This window comes from Hibiscus syriacus, unplaced genomic scaffold (genome assembly GCF_006381635.1).
Source record: "Hibiscus syriacus cultivar Baekdansim isolate YM2019G1 unplaced genomic scaffold, ASM638163v2 tig00110020_pilon, whole genome shotgun sequence".
NCBI lineage: Eukaryota > Viridiplantae > Streptophyta > Magnoliopsida > Malvales > Malvaceae > Hibiscus > Hibiscus syriacus.
In genome coordinates, this window is record NW_024062568.1 from 163,653 (window position 1) to 164,948 (window position 1,296).

The window sequence follows — 1,296 nt, forward strand, 5'->3', positions numbered from 1 at the left end:
TGCATGGCTCAAAACTTCCCTCTGATTCTCTCTGCCTTTCCTTCTCCTTCACAATAAGCTTTAACAAGATCTCACTCTTTCCCCCTGTTTTACAATGATGGATCCAAGTGAAAAAGTTAGTGATCACAGCTCTTGAAACTCTTCTTCATTTAACCCCCACCTTGTTTGATAATCATTTTCCTTCTTCATTTTGCCTGCAGGGATCAGATTCTGAAGATCAAAAAGAGATTTCACTCAGCAATGAAACCAATAAAACTTGTGCTGATTGTGGTACCTCTAAAACCCCACTCTGGAGAGGTGGTCCAGCTGGCCCCAAGGTTTCATCATTTTCCCTTTCAAAAAAAATGATCTTGAATTTTTGTTTGTATTTGATTTTGATCTGATTCTTTTTTTTTTCTTTGGCAGTCTCTTTGTAACGCATGTGGGATCAGGAGCAGGAAAAAGAGAAGAGCAATGCTGGGATTAAACAGAGGAGAAGAAATGAAGAAATCAAAGAAATCAAACCACAACAACAGCAGCAGTATCAGTAACAGTAGAAATTTAAGAGATAATTTGAGGCAGAGGTTATTATCTTTGGGAAGACAAGTTTTGATGCAAAGATCAACGATTGAGAATCAAAGAACTAAGCTTGGAGAAGAAGAACAAGCCGCTGTGCTCCTAATGGCACTCTCCTATGGCTCTGTTTATGCATAAATTTCTTCCTTTTTTTTCATATTTAGAGCAAGAATGACAGGGTCTTTAATGGGCATCTAACCTTTTCATGTGTAATCTTTAGTGTTTTAATCTGTAGTTGTTTAGGGTTAACTAACGTTAGAGGAGAAGAATTTGAGGAAATAAAGTTTTAGATGAAACTTTCCAAGGCGCCAAACAGCAAAAAGTATAACCTACTTTTGGTTGGATTCAAATATGTTTCTGTTTTATGATGTTGGTCAAATCAAAATGTTGTACGGTCAGTGATGGATAATAATAAATAAAAGTGGTTATGAATTGATTGTAATTAATGAAATCATTGGAATGAATAATAATTTATTGCATAATGTTTGTGATGATTAAATGATGAATTGTGTAAATAATCAAAAGATTGAACAAGCTTTGGAGTATTGTAGTAAGAGTGATGAAATGTAATTTGATTGACTAATTTGGACGGGAATACGGAGGAAAGAGTACAGACAGATTCTCCCATGTAAAAAGCATTTGTTGTCGTGGACAGATTTCTCAAGCTGGATATACATTTGACTTCACATCATTTAGGTTTTAGCTCCACATTTCTATATCAAATATAAAGGTTTAAATGAA

The 1,296-nt window shown here is 34.9% G+C and overlaps 1 protein-coding gene across 1 annotated transcript; it reads left to right on the forward strand.

Moving 5' to 3' along the window:
* LOC120213030 (GATA transcription factor 15-like) lies at positions 1-850 on the forward strand. The gene is made up of 3 exons (XM_039211181.1): positions 1-115; positions 201-317; positions 406-850. Exons 1-3 carry the CDS (start codon positions 95-97, stop codon positions 691-693), a joined length of 426 nt encoding a protein of 141 aa, XP_039067112.1. The 5' UTR covers positions 1-94; the 3' UTR covers positions 694-850.
* The last annotated feature ends 446 nt before the right edge of the window (positions 851-1,296 follow it).